General features: G+C 40.1%; 1 protein-coding gene across 1 annotated transcript in view; it reads right to left on the bottom strand.

Annotated features, from left to right (window-relative positions):
• trpm6 (transient receptor potential cation channel, subfamily M, member 6) overlaps positions 1 to 18751 on the bottom strand; it is a 118893-nt gene that overhangs the window by 91055 nt on the left and 9087 nt on the right. Inside the window, exons 4-9 of the mRNA XM_078396261.1 lie at positions 9710 to 9890; positions 8031 to 8244; positions 6700 to 6824; positions 4434 to 4605; positions 3312 to 3486; positions 2077 to 2200 (exon numbers count right to left, since the gene is read on the bottom strand). Of these exons, the coding sequence (XP_078252387.1) occupies positions 2077 to 2200; positions 3312 to 3486; positions 4434 to 4605; positions 6700 to 6824; positions 8031 to 8244; positions 9710 to 9890 (991 nt within the window). The remainder of the gene's footprint in view (positions 1 to 2076; positions 2201 to 3311; positions 3487 to 4433; positions 4606 to 6699; positions 6825 to 8030; positions 8245 to 9709; positions 9891 to 18751) is intronic.

Genomic DNA, 18751 nt, shown 5'->3' with positions numbered 1-18751 from the left:
TTTATTACTGTTGTTCTTCCATTCTAGGTTTATGGAATGAGCTGCCAAAGGAAGTGATTAAGGCAAGTAAAATCACCATGTTTAGAAGAAAACCGGACAGGTGCATGGATAGGAAAAGTTTTAGGGATAGAGGCAAGCAAATGGGACCAGCTCAGGAAGATATCTTGGTTGGCATGGATGGTGGGCCAAGGAGCTTCTTTCTAAACTGCACAACTCTATGACTTTAGGTTTGATGTTGCTTTCAGAGTCCAGGTTGTCTCTCCTCTTGCCTGAGCCTTGATAATGAACGTTAGTTATAGGACCATCAATGTGAAGTCATCAGTCACCATCAGAAGCTAAACAGTAATTAACAATTTGACTTGCTCATAGGAGCTAAAGCAGACCATTCTGAACCTTCAACCCGGTCTGATGTTCTGCTACACCTTGGCCAATCTATGCTCAGATCTTCTTATCCTCCTTTAAATGACATCCTTTGATACCATTATCAGTTAAAAAATCTGTCACCACAAGACTAGTAATTTCAATTAACGTAGTCTCCACATCCCTCAAAGGGAGAGAATTCCCCATTCACTTTGCCCTTTGTCTGAAATATTCTTTCCAGATTTAAGGCTTAAATGACCTACCTCTAAATTCACTGTCAAACCTCACACTTTTAATATCTCCACAAATAACTTTTTTGAAGTTAGTACTGCTGAAGCTTTATTTTCCCTCTAAATGTGTGAAATAAATCACCTCTTAACCTTCGACACTGAAATGAATATAACTCAAGTTTTGGTCATCTGCTTTGTAACCTAGTGCTTTAAGCACTGATATCTTTTTGTTGTTTCTGAACCCAGTTCATTGCCACTGGGATGCGGTGCTTGTATCTCCTCTTGCCAGCTTCTCTGCAGTTTTGCATCTGATTACTACCTAGGATCTTCCATTGATGTGGTGAATGACACTAAAGATGGTATAATTTCCCACACCAGTGCATGATGACTCACAATTCAAATGTGATGATTTAATTTTATGTCCCATTTTAATAACTCTTCAATTGCAAACATTGTTTAATTATTTTAGTAATATAGTGCACATATCCCATCTTTGCATTGAACACTGAACTACAAATATTTTATTTCTACATATTTAATCTTTGCTTTGGCACTGTCTCAGACAGATATATTTTAATTCATTTAATATTTTAGTTACTACTAATACGATTAAAAAAATAGTGCTCAGAGATGGAGCAAATCAGAGGGCGCACACTTAGAGAAGGGAAGGATCACTTGTCAGCAGCAGCAGATATTGACTCTCCTTCCAAAAGTACAAGCAGGGCACCATATTTGGATGTAGGCAAAGTCAATGTTTCTTGTAGTTAAGACATTAGATTTAAGAGATACAGTGTGGAAATAGGTCCATTGGCCCACCGAGTCCACGCCGACCAGCAATCACCCTGTACACTAACACTATCCTACAAACTAGAGACAATTTACAATTTACAGAAGCCAATTAACCGGTACAGCGTGTAAGGAAACTGGAGCACCCAGAGAAAACCCACGCAATCACAGTGAGAATGTACAAACATAGTAAAGACACCACCTGTAGTTGGGATGAAACCCAGGTCTCTGGCGCTGCAAGACAGCAATTCTACTGCTGTGCCACTGTGCCAGCTCTTGATATACTTTTGTCAACCTTGATCCTACAGAAATCTCCTGTGCACATCAGATACTACACTGTGGTCACAAGTTCAAATCTATTCATACAACTAAACATGGATGAAGTTGCATGTATGCAATTAGTTATTTCCTATTCACAAAGACTGCAATCCATAGCAACATAAAATCCTTCTTTCCTAAATTATTATTTTTTTTAACATAATTTCAATTAAAAAAATAGATAAATATTCCCTTTACTGACATTAACCTTCTATTAATTATTACAAACTCGCCCACAAAAGTATAAACTGAAGTCTCATTTCAACAGAATCCTTTAAAATGTGCTGAACTCCATTCTACTGAAGCACTTGCACTAACATCTTCATAATGTCTTTGGAAAACCTTAGTTCCCACTTTGTGCAGGTGTCTTGAACATACTCACCGATTCTCTGTGCTCCATACATTCCATGAGAATTTTAAATAAATGATCAGATTGCTTCTGTCCAAAATTAAAAGTCTTCTGGATCATCAATATTAGTTCAACTTCTAAACCAGGATACAATTTCCTGCCATAAACGAAAGATTGTGTTTAACTGACAGCTGCCAGTAGATCTGTGCTATATTAATAAATGCTAGAGTCTTGATACATGTAAAGCTGATTGTTAGCACATGCTCTCGTTCTGCAAATAATGAGAAATGTTCTTTGATAAATGGAACTTTGGAAGTTGTGCTACCAAGTGGCCTCCAAAATTTGTCACCAGGAGTGCACAATCATACATGGCCCTGAAATCTAGCACATTTAACAGTTTGCATTGGAAGCTACTTTATCAGAGGGCTTTGTACAGGAGGCAGAGAGGAGAAGGAATGTTCTTTTCCAGTTAGTCAGGCAGGCCTCCAGGTAAATTGCCAGACCGTGTGGGAGAAGGAATCAGCAGTGTTCCATTCCACCTTCACCAGCTATTGAGCCTCAATGACCTAGATGCAGTGTTGGAAAACATCCCATGATTGATGAAGACCAGTGAATACATCCTTAAATCCCATTAGTTATGCCTGCGGTGTCAAACATTGTTCAACGTTTCACATCTCCTTTAATCACTGGCTGTCTCAGTCAATCTAGACTGTCACCCAATATTTATATTCTTCATCTCATTGGAAGCTCTCAACAACATCTCACACCCTGCACACAACATCAGCTATTTAGTCATGACATGCACATGACGATCACTTGTGCAATTTACATTAAAATACATCTATTCTTCTTGCACACTATATCACTGCAGGCAGCAGTAGCTGAGCAATTAGGAAGCACAGTTACATCACCTTCCCCCACTGCTGCCTGACCCGCTGAGTTACCCAGTTGGACTATCTAGTCTGTGTCTGACCTATTCGAGTCCTCTCAATCTGGCATTAGCTCCTTTATAACAGAAATATTGCTGTAGCCATTTTTCGTAAAATTTATTTTCTCCAGGTGTCACTGCCAAGGCTGGCACTTATTGTTCAATTCTAAACTTCCATTGAATTGGGGAGGCAGCTAAGGCTCAACCACATTGGTGGGACTGTAGTAATGCACACAGTAAACCTTTTTGGTTACTTCCATGAAAGATACTAGTGAACCAGACGGCATTCCTTGCATCCAACAATTCACTAAATGTAAGAATAGGTGAGCAAGGAACGTACCCACCATCCGCTGTGTGTTTATGGGTAAACGCCAGGAGATCAGCTGCCCTGCCTGTTCCTTCACACACAACAACAGGCACAGGAGGAGCTTCCCTTACGTATTCCCACACCATCAGGATGACATTTGGATCCCCTTCAATCACCAGCCCCACCACAGGCACTCCTTGGCCCATTCCTAAAATGAAAACCAAAAGGATCAAATGGGGGTTGGTAACATCAAAAGAAAACATTTGCCGAACCATCTTGTGGCTAACCTTGGGACTTTAGTGATTGAAGTGGCAGCTCAAGTCATTGAGCAACCCTGCAAAAGGGTATTTAATGAACATTGTAGCCGAAAGTGATCCAGGGGACTCATTCATGTTGGTGTCGTGTTTCACGGTGCACTGTCCATTGCCACAAGAAAATTAGGTAAGAACTAGGAACATTCAACACCCACATTTTCTATCTCATCTTAAGCTAGAAATGGTACAGCGAAGATTTACGAGGATGTTGCCAGGTCTCGAGGGCCTGAGCTGTAGGAGAGGTTGAGCGGGCGAGGACTCAAGAACAGGAAGATGAGGGATGATATTATAGACGTGTACAAAATCATGAGAGTAATACATTGGTTTGATGCACCGTCTAAAGTGAGGGGGGGAAAGATTTAATAGGAACCTGAGAGGTAACTTTTTCACACAAAGGGTGGTGGATGTATGGAACGAGCTGCCAGAGGAGGTAGTTGACTCAGGTACTATTGCAACATTTAAGAAACATTTAGACAGATATGTGGATAGGATAGGTGTAGAGTGTAGAGGGATATGTGTCCAATGCAGGCAGGTGGGACTAGTGTAGATGGGACATGTTGGTCGGTGTGGGCCTGTTTCCACGCTGTAAGATTCTATGACTCGATCTACTCCCACTGTCACAGAAAAATCTGCAAAATTCTGCTGTAACAGAAATTGAACATGGATGGTGCAAGAAAATATATTTTTAGTTTTTGCATCCAAGGAGCTGGGAGCTGGGAGCTGGGAGCTGGGAGCTGGGAGCTCCTTGGGGCTCAGAATGTTGAGCAGCTATACAAATGTAATCCACATAAATTGGAAGAGGAGCAAGTTACAAACACAATAATTGCCCATCTGTACTTACGAGAATGGATTTTCTGCAGTGCAATGTATTGTTCCAGCTTTCTTCGAAGCTTCACTTCATTGCCATACTTCCCAACAGTCCCATCATCTACCAGGATGAAATGTGAATGCTTGCTATTTAAACTGGTCAACTTGCTCAAAGGATTGCCAAGCATTTGATAGGGACATACCACCTTAAGAAATAAATTATAGAAAACTAGTTTAAGACATCGCAGACCTCTATTTTGCTACATATAAATTATCCATGTGCCTGTACTAAGGAGATTTTTATTATGACATATTGATACTTGCTAAATTATAAATATTTCAATCTAAAAATATAGGGATAACTGATAATGTATTCATTCATTGGCATCCCGGTAAAATTGGTAAAATTATCAAAATTAATCAAGAGTTGTGCACCAGTGTGTTTACAAAATTATCACTTTAAATCTAGAACAATTTACTTTGAACACACATTAATAAATTTGTTTGAATTGATTTTCAGGTTTAAAGGTCTATCTTTGCATAGTCTGAAGCCAAAATAGGTCAGTCTATATTGTTTAGTTGGCTCCACAAATACCAATCATCACTCTCATAAACTGCAAAAGATGCTTGTATTTTCTACCACGTTAAATGTTTAATACAATTTCCTTGTGTATGCCAACCAGTGGGAAACAAAATCACATGCAAATTTAGCAAATCAGTTAATTATGCAGATTTCATAAGCCATTATGCACCTTGATAGGATGCTTTCTTTGGCACATTACAGACGTTAGTAAGATTTGTTGGAGACATGCCGAACTTCAGGCATGCTGAACTTCAATAGTTTTCTGAGAAAGTAGGGGAGTTGGTATACTTTCTTAACTCTAACTTCAGGACAAATTGTTGGTGAAGGTGGTGGACCAATCATACTTATTTAAATTTATTTTTGATCAATAATTTTCAGATGCTTTCATCAATCTGCACCAAGTTATCATTCTTAAATATATTCCGCTTAGGGAAAAATTGCCACATTATCAGGATGGAATTATTACCAGTTATTTAGACTCTGAGGAGTAAGCGAATAAGTTAGAACTGCTCCTTTTGAGAAAGGGAAGATTAAGCAGTGATGTGATAAAGGTTTATAATTTTCTATTATTCATTTACGAGATGTGGGCCATTGCCAGCAGTCAATCTTTCATCCCAGCTGAGAAAGTGATAATGAGCTGCCAATTTAAACTACTTGAAGGTATTTCCATTATGTTGTTGGGTGAGGAGTTCCAGGAAATGGACCCAGAGATGATGAAGATACAGTAGTATAGAATTGAAGAAGAAATTCTGCTCTTGATCTTCTCAGTAGTAGAGATTTGACTAGTGTAGATGCAGAAAAATCTGCCCTCTGGTAACTGAAAAACGGTTGATTCAAAGCCATTGCAAAAAAAGTCTACAGGAAGATGTGAGACATGTTTTATCTCAAAGTTTGGTTAGGAACTGGAATACTCTGAGAAAGCAGCAGAAGCTAATTTCATGAATAATTTTAAAAATGATTGGAACAGGCACTTGGAAAATGCCATACAAAATTCTTTCAAGAATCATCCTGGTCACAGCTTGCCAGCTAACTTCATTCTTTGCAGAGGCGTCTCAGTCAGAGTGGTGAAGGTGTGGAATTCTCTGCCTCAGAAGGCAGTGGAGGCCAGTTCGTTGGATGCTTTCAAGAGAGAGCTGGATAGAGCTCTTAAGGATAGCGGAGTGAGGGGGTATTGGGAGAAGGCAGGAACGGGGTACTGATTGAGAGTGATCAGCCATGATCGCATTGAATGGCGGTGCTGGTTCGAAGGGCTGAATGGCCTACTCCTGCACCTATTGTCTATTGTCTATTGTCTATAATAAGTATCAGGAGACACATGAAAAATACATTTTTCAAATGTTTGCAATTATATGCACAATTTAAACCTTTATTATCCATAGCACACAAAGCAGACAGTCTGCATTTGGGCTCATTACAATATGTGATTTGCAATTAAATGTAATGCAATGGTTGATAAACTACATATTGCAGTGGATGGACACAAAGTGCTGGAGTAACTCAGTTGGTCAGACAGCATCTCTGGAGAAAACTAGCATCTACAGTTCTTTGTTTTTACATGTTACAGTACATTGTTCATTTTACTTGAGGGTGACATATGTGGCAACTGTTATTACAAAGATATTAAATTACATTAATCATGGTTAAGTAGAATTATTGTCACAAGCGCAGTTTGATTATCACATAGAATGGCTCTATTGATCAGACACAGTTTACTTACATCTTTTCCTATCAAATCTCTGTGGTTTTCGATGACTCCCCAAGGAGTAATTCCTAATATACAGATCTTCCGTAAATATGGAGAAGTATGATCTCTTACGGCATCACCAACATGTTTGGAAGTCCCTAAATTAAAACCAGAACATGCTGACCTCGGGTAACGTTAAAAAACATAAGTCTTGTTTCATTTAAATACAATATTTGATCAGGCAACAGCAGCAAAACTATCACCTTTCATGTAGCATCACTCTGCAAAAATGTTGTCAAACTAAATTTGACATTGTTTCATAAAGAAAGATTGGAAGACATAACAAGAAGTTTAGTCGAGTAGCCAAGTACTGAGGAGCAAAATAATGGAAGAAAGAGAGGTAAAGTGGTCTAGTAAGCCAAATCCAAGCTCGGGGCCAGGGTAATTGAAGGCATTAGCAAAAGGAGTGAAATTATTAAAGTCATTGAGGTACAAGAGACCAGAATTGGAGGAATACGGCCAGAGGATTAAAGAGATAAGGAGGGACTAAACACTGCGAATTAAAGTTCAATTCCAAGGTGCTTCAACCATAGATTTTCCAAGGAATCAATGGAATTAAGACAGGAGAATACTTAGAAGATTTAGCCATTCAGTCTGAGAAGAAACCGATAAGATTTACAGTGATTTCCCCATGTCCCCTTCATGCTGCACAATGATCTCACCTGTTTTAACACCCAGGAGTTCTGAAAGATCCTTTACGTTAGAGCTTTCTAAACCTTTGACAACAGGTTATCTGAGTGCATGTCAAGATCACACATAGAATTGGCCTTAATTTTCATCTCCTCAAATTGGTGCTAAACTCCCGTTTCCAACCCCAAACTGAACTAGCTGTCCTCGGCCTTCTCCACTGCCATGTGGAGCCCAAATGCTAATTAGAAGAACAGCATCTCATTCCTTTTGGGAATGAACGTTGAGTTTTCCAGCTTCAAATAATCCACACACCCCTTTTCTCCTCTCACCAGTCCACCCAGTGTACCTCTCCCATTATTCACCATTCCATCCCCGCCCAGCTTGTTACCAAGAATCATCACCATCCCCCACCTGGTTCCTCCTGCCCATCACCCACATACTCTCTACTCGAGCTTCTTCTTCCTTGCTTCACCTTTCCTAGCTGTTCCCCCACCCCTGGTTCTATCCACCCATTGTTCCTCCCTTATCTGATTCCATCTACCACCTACCATCCTCTTTTCCCTTCTCAAAAGGTCTTTAGGTTATGAATTCTGATCCACATCTGTTAATCAGTTCAGGGAACTCAGCCTTTCAATAATCTGCTCTTTAAGTGTGATCAATACAACCAAACCTACCTGTGTTGATGCCCTCGGTAACTATCCATGCTCCTGTGGTCTCTGCTGCTTTGATAAGTCCCTTGCCAAAGAGTTGTTGGACTTTTGAAGGAAGTTTAAAGTTCTGACTACCTCCATGGACAGATATCAGCAGTTTTGGTAGTTCCATCAGCCATTCCTTCAACATCAGATGGAGCAACTGATGCAGCTCCGTATCATATGAGACTCTGATATACTGAAGAGAAGTTATTATGAATGCAAAATAATGTTGAAGGCATTTGCTACAAACTTCCTCTGGGTATTATTTGATATTATTGCAACAAGACATTAGCAGCAGCTATGACAAAATAGCAATCACATCAAGAAAACCATTTAAAGCCAGTGAATGGCGGTGAAAGTTATTTTTTTACTTTCCAAACGCAGCCTTCCATTGTTTGTCCACTTTGTACAGAAAATAAATCACAAGAAACCGATATAATGGTAAGAGATGGAGAGAGAGAAATTGGCCCCAAACTCCAACAGTTATATTTGGCAACACTCACATAGCTGAAAAGCCCGAAGAACGTCTTGGACAATTCTATTGTTAATGGTCCAGGTTGTGAATCTGTCAGTGCATTGAGCCATTGCAATGGCATTGTAGTTTTATAACTGTGGCGTTCATTTTTTTCTAGTCAAACTTTAATTTTTTTTCTGCTCTGATGGGTTGGAGAGGATAAATTGCTCACCTGCTGTAACATACAGCACTGCACAACACCTTATCTTTCTCATCACATATTGAAGAATTAGCATCATTTAACCTTACAGAGGGTGTAGGAAGATGACTTAAGAAGGCAGCCATGTGGGATGGTAAGGAGGAGAAGCAGGAATAGAAAAGCAGAAATTGGTTGCCTGCAAGGTTACAAGATTGCTGTGGATGTTATGATCACTGTGGACATTGGCATTAGAGTAACTCTTTTCCAAGCATCATCTTACATCACCTGTTCCTTATCAACACGAATGCTGTAAATCTTTGACATGCTGGTAAGTCAGAAACAATAATAGTAACAAATAAAAACAGGCATTTCAAACATACTCAGTAAATCAAGCATGTAGACACAAAGTGCTAGAGTAACCCATTGCTTGGCAATGCAGCTTAATTCCAAATGTACATCAGTGGTACCATAGGACTCTATTCTGGGAGAACAAAGCAATTTATCTTGTTTGTTCCTATATATTCCCCCCTATATTCCTCTCCTCAAAATGTCAGATAATAAAAACAAATAAGGGGACTTCCAACAAAAGAGAACCAAGAATTTATCTTGGGCCCATAAGAAAATGTGCAATTAAATTAAAAAAATTATCTAACTGCATTTCTCCAAGCCCACAGTCTCTACGGGTTTAGCCTGCAAGGGAAGCTGTCTTTCTTTGTCCATTTGGGCCGCCAACTAGAATTGCAGCTCGGTCTCAATGTCTGCAGAAAGACCTTGAGGTGTCACCTGCACCGAAGAGCAGGTTAACGTGAACAATGTTAGAAAGATGATAGGATCAGAGATCCTGCATTTGAACCCCCTCCCAGAACAAACCGGGCAGGGAAATTTTAATTAAAACAGATTACATTATTGCAACATTTATACGCAGTTTGAAATGGGAGCAAAAATTACTTTAATAGGAAGCAGTGTTAGCAGGTTGATTTATTTTTTGAACTATTAAATGGAACCAACCTTAGCTCGATAGGAATAAGCTCCATCCTGAAAATCTATGGTACCAAAGGCATCTGTTGGACTCGCAACTGTGTGATTCTCAACACACCACTCCTCCTTCTCATCATTACGAGCTGATAAATAGATTGGCAATTTGTTGTCCAAGCCAGAGTGGTCCCCAACCAGTCGCCCACAGCAACATCTGCATTCAAAGTACAAAGATCAAAGTCAATTTTAAAGTTGCAGTCTTTCAGTTCATCTACAGGGCAGATTATATAAATCATTTTATGAATTACCCGCGTATTTACCTCGTGGTCTTTTTAACAAATTGGCAACTTGATGCATACTGAAAATGGACCGTGTTCAGTAAGGCTGATTTACTGTATTTGCAACCAATGTTCAATTTTGTAGTAAATCATAAATGTCTGAATTTTATTATTTGCCCAGAGAAGAGAATTAAATTATCCTCAATAGGGATCTTTTTGGCATTAACGAGATGGAGAAGCACTATAAATAGCAACATTTCTTCGTTATCATTTTGCTGAAATAAGTGGCTGTTTCTGAGAATGTTTGTGTTTTTTAGTTTACCTGTAGCTTCCACCTACATCACACAGTGACAGTGATGTATGGGCATACTCTCCCACTCTTTTATTTGCAGAGAGGTGATATCGGAACTACAGCTATTCAATTTCCTTCAGGGATACCCACATTTCTTTAATTCCACCAGTTGCAATCCAGTGAAGATACCTAGAATGTTTCTGACAAAGCTCTCCGTACATATATAATATGATAAGGGGAGAGCATGGAATACAAAACTATAGTACAGCTAAGAACCAAGGGAAATGGCAAACGTGCAGGCAAAATATGCTTGATAGCCAGAAATGTATTGTCATGGAAATAAAAGTTAAAATCAAAACTACCATTGTAACATAGCACAGTACAGCACAGAAACAGTGCTGTATTGTCTTTGGTTCCCAATGTCCATGCTGAACATAAAGCCAAATTAAACTAACCTCCTCTGCCTGCACATGATTCATGTCCATCCATTCCCCCCAAGTGCCTCTCCAAAAACCTCTCAAAAGGCTACTGTCATATCTGCATCCATCATCACCAACCCTGGCAGTGCTTTCCAGGCTCCAAACACTTTTTGTGTAAATAATTTGCCCGCATATCTCCTTTAAACTGCGCCTCTCACCTTAAAGGTGTGCTCTCTAGTCTTTGGCATTTCCACCTTGGGTACAAGGTTCTGATGTCTACCCTATTTATCCCGCTCATTTTATATGCTTCTCTCAGATCTTCCCTCAGCCTCTGTGCCCCACAGAAATAATTTCAAGTTTGTCCAACCTTTCCTTACAGCTATAAGAATCTATGAATTTTAAAATGGATGAACGAATTTAAAGATTAAGGAGAATATTTCAAAATTCATGTTTATGAATCACCGAATCAGGTAAAGTCTTGAAAGTTTATAATTAACTTTTCCACCATATACAATAATCTTTCAGAAAATGCTGATTGTTTTTCTCATTGGAAAAAAGGTTAAGAAAACATTTGATAAAGGCACACAAGATCCTGATTGGTTTGTGATATGATAAATAAAGGGAAGCATTCTTCATTTACACAAAATGTATAAAAAAGCTACAGGATGGAGATTTAACATCCTGGCCAATTAGTAAAGTACAGAAATTGGCCCCTCGGACCTGCATTCTCTCCATATCCACATGCCTATAAAAAAGTATCTTAAATCGTATCTGCTTCCCCCGCCACATTCCAGGCTCTGCATAAAAAGCATGCCCTGCATAATCTCCTTTAAATTTCGCCTTGCTCACCAAGCTATGCCCTCTGGTATTTGACATTTCCATCTTGTGAAAAAAATTCTGACTACCCTAGTTATGCCTCTCATAATTTCATATACTTCTATCAGGTCCTCACTTGACCTCCAGTATTCCAGAGAAAACAATCCAAATATGTCCAACCTCTTACTGTAGTTAATACCCCCTAATCCAGGTATCATTCTCTCCTTTGAACCAATAGACAATAGACAATAGACAATATGTGCCAGCACCGCCAATCAATGTGATCATGGCTGATCATTCTCAATCAGTACCCTGTTCCTGCCTTCTCCCCATACCCCCTGACTCCGCTATCCTTAAGAGCTCTATCTAGCTCTCTCTTGAATGCATTCACAGAATTGGACTACACTGCCTTCAGAGGCAGAGAATTCCACAGATTCACAACTCTCTGACTGAAAAAGTTTTTCCTCATCTCAGTTCTAAATGACCTACCCCTTATTCTTAAACTGTGGCCCCTTGTTCTGGACTCCCCCAACATTGGGAACATGTTTCCTGCCTCTAACGTGTCCAACCCCTTAATAATCTTATACGTTTCGATAAGATCTCCTCTCATCCTTCTAAATTCCAGTGTATACAAGCCTAGTTGCTCCAGTCTTTCAACATATGACAGTCCCGCCATTCCGGGAATTAACCTAGTAAACCTACGCTGCCGCCCTTTACAAAGGCTCCACATCCTTCCTGTATTGCGATTACCAGAACTGCCACAAAATACTCCAAATGAAGCTCAACTAAAGTTCTCTTAGGCTGCATCATGATTTCCTGGCTCTAAAATTTAGTGTCCCAACCAATGAAGACAGATATACCATATGCCTTCTTTACTTGCGTTGTCAGTTTCATGGAGTTAAGGATTTGGATCCCAAGATCTCTCTGTACGGTCTTGCCATTAATTGTAAATTTTTACCTTACATTCCACTTCCCAAAGTGTAACACCTCAGATTTGTTCAGATTAAAATCCAATTGTCATCTCTCCACAGATTTCTGTAACTGATGTGCATCTCACTGTATACGTTTACAACCTTCCTCACAGTCCACAACCCTAGCAATCTTGGTGTGATCAACCTATTAACCAATCCATCTACCTGACCTTGAACAAATACACCTCAGACCACAATACGATTAAGTCTACAATGAAAGAGTTATTCAGGCTGGTGGAAGGAAATTACCTCTATTAAACCCAAGAATAAAGTTGAAAAAGAAAAATATGGAAAAGAAGACATTTGACAAGTGTTTCAATTGGAGCCATTTGGAATTATTAACTTTAAAAACATGTTCCATGAAGCTACAGAATTAAAAGAGGTAGTAACTAGTCACTGAAAGGAAGCATGCAGGTACAGCAGGCAGTGAAGAAGGCCAATGGAATGTTGGCCTTCATAACAAGAGGAGTTGAGTATAGGAGCAAAGAGGTCCTTCTGCAGTTGTACAGGGCCCTAGTGAGACCGCACCTGATGTACTGTGTGCAGTTTTGGTCTCCAAATTTGAGGAAGGATATTCTTGCTATTGAGGGAGTGCAGCGTAGGTTTACTAGGTTAATTCCCGGAATGGCGGGACTGTCATATGTTGAAAGACTGGAGCAACTAGGCTTGTATACACTGGAATTTAGAAGGATGAGAGGAGATCTTATTAACATATAAGATTATTAAGGGTTTGGACATGTTAGAGGCAGGAAATATGTTCTCAATGTTGGGGGAGTCCAGAACCAGGGGCCCCATTTTAAGAATAAGGGGTAGGCCATTTAGAACAGAGATGAGGAAAAACTTGTTCAGTCAGAGAGTTGTCAATCTGTGGAATTCTCTGCCTCAGAAGGCAGTGGAGGCCAATTCTCAGAATGCTTTCAAGAGAGAGCTAGACAGAGCTCTTAAGGATAGCGGAGTCAGGGGGTATGGGGAGGGGGCAGGAACGGGGTACTGATTGAGAATGATCAGCCATGATCACATTGAATGGTGGTGCTGGCTCGAAGGGCCGGAATGGCTTACTCCAGCACCTATTGTCTATTGTCTATTGAATGGAGTAGAGAAGTGAGATAGGCATGGATGAGCATCATGACAGCCTTGGACAAGGTGGGCCGATAGGGCCTATAACTACGCTATAAGAATCTATCATTCTACAATTTTAGCATAAGCATGATCTTCTGAATTTCCCATCTGGGGAACTAGCAAGTGAATTCTGCATGACTTGATATAAATTTCCAACAAATAACTCAGCACCAGAAACATATTTATAAAATTACCCAAAGTGTAAAAGTGCCAAAAGATGGCAGAGCCAAAGTGGAGTTAATGAACAGGGCTACTCTGTGTTCTAAAAATCTAAAGGTGTAACTAGTAGAATGGATAAATGGAAAGCAGTGGGCCTGGTATACCTTGCTTTGCAACACCATTTTTTTGTCACATGAGGTTAACGTTTTTGGGAATAGGGTGGTAAATTAGCGCAAGAGTGGAGTGACAGACAGGAAAGAGGTTAAACAGAAGTTTGTCTTTTCAAGAGGGGTAGGATATAACTAGTGAAATGCTGCAAGGATAGGTTAGAGGAACAAGAAGGAATAAGGTTTTTGGCTGAGTTTGGAGCTTGTGAAGATGTTGTAAGTGGTGGGGAGAGGGCCACTGCTATTCAATGAAATTCTACTCCAGATTTAAAGATTATCAAGGATGATGCCTTTCTGGTAGTTTGACTTATTGCTAATACCACACTAACCAGCAAATATAGGTGCATTCTGGTAAATAGATAGTTATGGTTTCTCCCCACTGATTACATTCATTATTAAGATGCTTTCTCTGACTTAATGAAAGGATACATTTTTGAAAAAAAATCATAATTAAACAGAGATACAAGAAACTGCAACTGCTGGAATCTTGAGCGAATCATAAAGTGATGGAAGAACTCAGCATTGGAGAGAATGGACAGATGATTTTTCAGGTCGGGATCCTTCATCAGAATGATGGAGTAGAGGCGAGAAAGCTGGAAAAGTCCTGGGGGTGGGGCAAAGCCTGGCAAATGATAAGTTGGCCTGGTGTGATCAGCAGATGAGTAGAGATAGTGACGAAGGCTGCAGGAGCAAAGGAGACAAAAGGATGTCAGATAAGGAAAGAAATGGAGTGAACTGTGAAGTCAGAGGGAGGGATATGGGTGGAAGAGTATAGGGAGAGAGGAAAGAGGAGATAAAAAGAAATGTGGGACAAGGGAATGAGAGAGGACGTATGGGAGGGAGTAAGGAGCAGAGTGACTGGAGTGGTGGGAAATGGCGATGGAGATGGGTGTGCAGGGTGAGGACATTAAAAGAGGTAATAACTTTTTCAGCTTCATCTAAAAATAGATCAAAGACAGAGTATTGTGTACAGTTCTTGTCACCACACTACAGAAATGATGTACAAATGATAGAACAGACAAGAGACTCACCAAGATGTTGCTGAAATGGAGGTTTGTAGTAATAAAAGATTGGGTTTATTCTCGCTGGAACATGGGAGGGCAAGGGGTGACCTTATGGAGGTTGAGACTGTTAGGTTGTAAGGTACCCAAGAGGAATGTGAAGTGATGTTCTTCCTGTTTACATGTGGCATCGCAAGGAGAAAATCCATTCCCTCCACAGATGCTGCTTGACCTGCAGTTCTTCCAGCACACTGTTTCCTCATAATTAGAAGTGTATTCCTGTTTCATCAAGAAAACTACATTCTTTCCTTCAAAATCCCTTGTAAAACAAGGCTTATTTTAAAATAATCAATTAGATTCTACAAGGCTCATTTTAAAATAAATAGATTTGTAGTGTTGTGATCGAAAAGGGAAAAAATAATGTGAAAGGAACATTATTTTGCTGGAATGCAGCACAAATAATAGTGGCTCCCTGTAGGCCTTAACTTTCAAGAAAATCCCAATTTAACATTGTGAAGTGTGATACTGCTATTAATTTGTTCACTATCATGAAGCTAATTACACTGAAAAGCAATTAAAAGGTTTTAATTTTGTGTAATTGATCATTGATCTGACAAGTTAGTCAGATCAATTACTTTCAAGTTAAACTTAGAGCACAACCACATTCCATCAAAATCATTTTTACTTAGTTCCTTAGGATCAAATATGACTTGCTTCTGCTCAGATTTTGTGTGTCCAACAGTAACTCATGAGGGCAACACATAAATCGCAAATGTGGGGTAATGGTGCCCATTGAGATGGGAGAGTGGGAGGTTTATGTATGGGTCACTCCAGCCATTTACACATGTAAACTGTGTGCTCCTGAGACATGGATCTAAACATCATCCCAAAGACGACTCCTCCATTTCGACCAGTCATGATTCCAAATAATCACAGATACCAAGGTTCCTGTGATTCATAGAATTGGCACTGATGTTGCAATTCCTCAGGAAGCCTTTGAACACAATCTTGAATGTTTTATCTGTCCATCTGGTAATTTGTTCCTGAGGTACAGCTTAGAATGGAATATCTGTATCATGAATCAGGTGTTGATCATGCAAACATCGTGGCCTGCCTATATTACCAAATAAGTGTAATTAAGGCCTCAATGCTGGGGAAGTTGACCTGGAAAAGGACACTGTCATAGTTTCATCCTTCCAGTGAATTCAGAGGATTTTGCAGATACAACTTTGGTGATATTTTTCCAGTGCCTTGGGATGCCTGCTATAGATAGTTCAGGTCTAAGAAGCATAAAGGAGGACAGGGATCACATCGGTCTGGTTGACCAAGAGCTTTGAGTTATGATGGAGATCCTAATCTTCAAATATGTCTTTCCTCAACTGGTCAAAGTGATGTTCGTGCATTGAAGGCAATGATGAATTTCATCATCAACGTTTGCCTTTGTTGAGAGTCAGCTGCCAAGATATTGTAAATGGTCCACATTGTAAACCTTTAGTGTCGGAGGGCAGTATTGCAGTGAGGCCAAGATGGTAGAGGAATCATCTTCTTGTACTTTCAGTGAACAAGTTAATGATGATTATATAGATTCTGAGTTCATCCCTCAGTGAACACAAATGGCCACAGCACTTGGCCGCTCTGTTTTGCCTGACCTTGGTCCTGGAGTGTGATTGCAAAAAGTTGACTAATCTCCTGTTAGTTCTGAATATTAGCTCCAATCCCACGAACGGTTTGTTAGAGCATTATGGTAAGAGAAAGCGTTACAGCCATGATGCAACCTTGTTTGACACCATATTCACGGTGATTGGCTCTGTTGTAGACATGCTGATCATGATCAAGACTTGCATGCCACCTGGAAGTAAATTCAAGGTGGAGTCAAAGATTTCAGCGATGTCAAAAATACCATATATAGTGCTAGTGCTGCTCCCTGCAGTTTTTTTCAGTTGTTATATGGTGAATATGTCTGTTGTATTGCTAGGTGGATCAAAACCACTAGATTGCTATTTAGTTTGTAAAACTGCACGAAAAATCAAAACTCAAAAAACCCTTAATGGTCATGTGAGAATGTATAAGCTGTCAAGGTACTGGAAACTAAGGAGGGATGGGGTGGAACTGATGAGGTTGCTCTATTGAAAACCAATATGGACCTGGTGGGTCAAAAAGCCTCCTTTGGTAATATTAAATGTACCCCATTCCTCCTTCCTTACCAGTTGAGACTTCTCAGAGGTAGCATCCCTTTCCACTTTGGTGTTGAGATTACCCAGGAGGATCGGGTTGGGATAAGTTCCAGGATATTTTAAGGTTGGAGCAGATATCTTCTTTAAACTTATTTAAAGATTACAAGGTCAGGAGCATGGGCACTTATGTGGGTTCTGTGTTAGAGTCAGTCAAAGATCATTGGGTGTTATATCAGGGTGGAGTCGCTGAGATGCCGGACCAGGTCATTCTTGATGGTGAAGCTCTCTCCATAAAAACAGTGTTAATCTTCTCATTTTACCCCCCTCCCCACTCAAAAGAAAGTATACCAACCACATTGACCTTTAAATAAATGATCTCCTGTAGATTACATCTGATTTGGGCTGGCAACTGCTATGTCAAGGGGGGGGGGGGGGCATGATGCAGAGATCTGAACTATAGACTGTCACTTTCAAGAAAAATAAGGAAATTTCCTGATAGCAGTAATTTTGGGAAAGGAAAATAAGGTCAAAATTACTGACCTCCCATAACCTGTACAATACTCGATTCCTCTCTTCAGTCTAATTCCAAACTCCTGCTGGGACAATTCTGAAAAGCCGTGAAGCAGTGTAGGAAGGAACTACAGATGCTGTTTTTTACCGAAGATAGACACGAAAAGCTGGAGTAACTCAGTAGGACAGGCAGCATCTCTGGAGAGAAGGAATGGGTGATGTTTCGTGTCAAGACCCTTCTTCAGAGGACTACAAAGAGGTGACGGTGAGCTTCACTGCACAGCCCACACATACATAGGGGACAAAATGGGAGGAATTCAAAAGTGGACAATTGGCACATCAAGCAGTCAAGGGCTCAGAGGTTGCAGGGCATGAGTCAATGCAATGTTAAAACTGCAATATAATTGGTCAATTAATGTCACAGTGGTTTATTCCTACAATTATGAATACTAAGGACAATTTAGTCCTACAAGCCCATGAGAGAACATTTGCAGGTTCAGTGAGCAAATGTGGCGTTAACATTGATGACCCTCTTATGTACCCTTGAAACAAGGTGAACAACCCCTAATTTAGTAGCTAAATGCACGATTGAGTTGAGCAGGAGCCTAAAGGTGTACCATTACACACCATTTGCAACTGGGCTGGCAACTGCTATGTCATGGGGGGGGGGCATGATGCAGAGATCTGAACTGTAGACTGTCACTTTCAAGGAAAATAAGGAAAATTACTGACAGCAGTAATAGCAGTAATTTTGGGAAAGGAAAATAAGGTCAAAATTACTGACCTCCCATAACCTGTACAATACTCGATTCCTCTCTTCAGTCTAATTCCAAACTCCTGCTGGGACAATTCTGAAAAGCCGTGAAGCAGTGTAGGAAGGAACTACAGATGCTGGTTTATACCGAAGATAGACACAAAGTGCTGCATCACCCATCTTTTTTCTCCAGAGATGCTGCCTGACCCACCGAGTTGCTGCAACACTTTGTGTCTAGCCGAAGCAGAATGATTTGGCTGCCCATAGCAAATGAGGGAATACAACTTTGAAATACCACATGAAGGGGAAGGCCACACCACATTAAATAAGTGATTTATTTTCAAATATGCGATGATTCAACAATGGCTTCTAAGAAGAAACTGAGTAGATAATTACAAGATCTGCCTTCTCTTCC

Source organism: Rhinoraja longicauda, chromosome 3 (assembly GCF_053455715.1).
Source record: "Rhinoraja longicauda isolate Sanriku21f chromosome 3, sRhiLon1.1, whole genome shotgun sequence".
Lineage (NCBI taxonomy): Eukaryota > Metazoa > Chordata > Chondrichthyes > Rajiformes > Arhynchobatidae > Rhinoraja > Rhinoraja longicauda.
This window is presented reverse-complemented; position numbering and strand designations above follow the sequence as displayed.